Source organism: Stegastes partitus, unplaced genomic scaffold (genome assembly GCF_000690725.1).
Source record: "Stegastes partitus isolate 25-593 unplaced genomic scaffold, Stegastes_partitus-1.0.2 Scaffold1790, whole genome shotgun sequence".
In the NCBI taxonomy this organism is placed as follows: domain Eukaryota; kingdom Metazoa; phylum Chordata; class Actinopteri; family Pomacentridae; genus Stegastes; species Stegastes partitus.
Genome location: NW_007579521.1, coordinates 142,637 through 145,297, shown reverse-complemented (window position 1 = coordinate 145,297; position 2,661 = coordinate 142,637). Strand labels below are relative to the sequence as shown.

At 46.2% G+C, this 2,661-nt stretch overlaps 1 protein-coding gene across 1 annotated transcript in view; it reads right to left on the bottom strand.

Annotated features, from left to right (window-relative positions):
* The window catches only part of l3mbtl4 (L3MBTL histone methyl-lysine binding protein 4), a 17,530-nt gene that overhangs the window by 5,430 nt on the left and 9,439 nt on the right, over positions 1 to 2,661 (bottom strand). Inside the window, exons 12-14 of the mRNA XM_008302299.1 lie at positions 2,479 to 2,596; positions 487 to 615; positions 194 to 274 (exon numbers count right to left, since the gene is read on the bottom strand). Of these exons, the coding sequence (XP_008300521.1) occupies positions 194 to 274; positions 487 to 615; positions 2,479 to 2,596 (328 nt within the window). The remainder of the gene's footprint in view (positions 1 to 193; positions 275 to 486; positions 616 to 2,478; positions 2,597 to 2,661) is intronic.

The window sequence follows — 2,661 nt, the reverse complement described above, 5'->3', positions numbered from 1 at the left end:
TGTGGTTCTACTGTGGTTCTAATGTGACTGTGAGGACTCTGCTCCTAAAGACATTCTTTTATCATTTCACTGGTCCTGTGAAGTGATGGAGCAGCGCGGTGACTTTACGTAATCCAGGTTATATAACATCCAGAGATAATCGACTGCATCACCCACACAGGCTGAGAGACAGACTGACACCTGTCTCACCTACCTATCCGTGAGTCTTCTTCTCTTTCCCAGAGGAAGCAGCAGCGTCTCATCTCTGGGCTCCGTCTTTACCTCAACACCTCTCCTGTTCAGATAGACAGGTGGAGAGGAAGACAGGTGGAGAGGAAGACAGGTGGAGAGGAAGACAGGTAGGCAATCTGTGAAAACATAAACCATGTGAACAGGCTCTGAACAATATAATCGTGTCTCTGACCCGTCTCTCTCTCTCTCTCTCTCTCTCTCTCGTGCTGCTCTGGTTCTCAGATGTCACAACAGAAACATTGCTACCGTGGTTACCTGTCCGACTGGTTGCCGTGGTGATGCATGGCGACAGGTACGAGTGTGACAACTCGTTCTCCTCCCAGCCTATCAGGAAGCACCACCTCCTTACGCATGTTAATGTCTGAGTAGGGACAGCCGAAGGCACTGAGAGAGAGGAACAGAAAACACCACTCAGCACACAAAGACATGACTACCGTATTTTCTGGACTATAAGTTGCGTTTTTTTTCATAGTTTGGCCGGGGGTGCGACTTATACTCTGGAGCGACTTATGTGTGAAATTATTAACACATTATTACCGGTATATCATTTCACATGTTATTTTCACACTAAACCGCAAGAGGGCGCTCTAGGCCTGTGTTGATAATTTCAACATTGGCAGTAACTTTTAAAAACAACTGAGAAGGGCTTATCAAAAATGACACCGAAAAGAAAATCATATTCTGCAGATTACAAGCTGCAAGTAGTAAAATATGCAGCCGAAAACGGGAATCGAGCAGCAGAAAGAAAGTTTGGAGTTAGCGAGAAACTTGTAAGGGACTGGCGAAAAGTGGAGGTTACTCTTACTGAAATGAAGAAAACAAAAAAAGCCAACCGCGGGCTAAAAGCTAGGTGGCCACAGCTAGAGGAACACACATGGGTGCTTGAACAACGTCAACAGTGCAGTTGCGTCTCCAAGCCCAAGTATGTGCCAAGGAGATGAATATAAATGACTTTGCAGGAGGACCTTCTTGGTGTTATCGCTTCACGCAACGCAATCGCCTCTCTATCAGAGCAAGGACAACGATGTCCCAAAAACTGCCAGCAGACTTCCAAGTCAAGGCCGACAGTTTCCGTGAGTTCATTGAGAAGCATGTAAGTGAGCACAACGTGACACCGGATCATATTACTAACATGGACGAGGTCCCCCTCACGTTTGACATTCCCATGGGCCGAAGTGTTGCAGAGAAAGGGCAAAAGAGTGTGAAGATAGTAACAACTGGTCATGAGAAATCACACTTCACAGTGGTGCTGGCATGTTGTGGAGATGGATCAAAATTGCCACCAATGGTCATTTTCAAACGAAAAACTATGCGAAAAATCCAATCCCCCTCAGTTGCAGTCGCCGTGAATGAGAAAGGGTGGATGGATCAAGAAATGATGAACTTATGGCTTACAAAGTGCTACACTAAGCGTCCGGATGGCTTCTTTAGAGCACGCAAAGCTCTGCTTGTGATGGATAGCATGCGAGCGCACATCACGCCACAGTTCAAAAAGAAATTACAAATTTTCAACTCCATACCTGCCATCATCCCTGGAGGCTTAACCAAAATACTCCAGCCACTTGATATCTCCGTGAATAGGAGCTTTAAGGCAGTCTTGCGTAACCTGTGGGAGCAGTGGATGATGGATGGAGAGCACAGCTTCACGGCAACCGGGAGAATGCGGCGTGCAACTTTCCTGGAAGTCGTTGGATGGATTGACAAAGCATGGGCTTCGGTGACAACTGAAACCATTCTGTCAGGATTCAGAAAGGCTGGAATAATTGGAACTGCAACTGACGATGAGTCTGACGTAAGCGACGTATAAGAGGAAGCGCCGCATCTTCTACCTCCGGAGTTAGCGGAGTTGTTTAAAAGCGACACTGAGGATGAAGATTTCATTGGATTTTAGTTATTTGGAGTGACACGGATGGTTTGGTGAACTTCTTAGCATGTTATTTATGCTATAGCTATCTGAATAACTCTTAATATGTTATGTTACCATACCAGGCACGTTCTCAGCTGTGTCATGTAACGTAAGCATACCGTACAATTATTCAGCCTGTTGTTGCCTCTATTCTATTTTTATTTTAAATTGCCTTTCAAGATGACATGTCTGTTCTTGGAGTTGGATTTTATCAAATAAATTTCCCCCAAAAATGCGACTGGTTTATGGCTGGTGTGACTTGTACTCCGGAGCGACTTATAGTCCGGAAAATACGGTACATAAGACTGGAGACAGGTTCCCGTGGAGAGTGAGACAGGTACCTGTGGTGTCCGGTGTATTTGGCTCCTTTGATGTGTCCGACTCCTCTGCAGCCGGCAGTGGGACAGACTCCCTGAGACGGAGACGACAGAGGGGACGAACCTGTCTCACACACAGGACACAGTCACTGAGAAGGTCTTCTACCTGTCTGTCTGTCTGTCTGTCTGTCTGTCTATCTGTCTGTC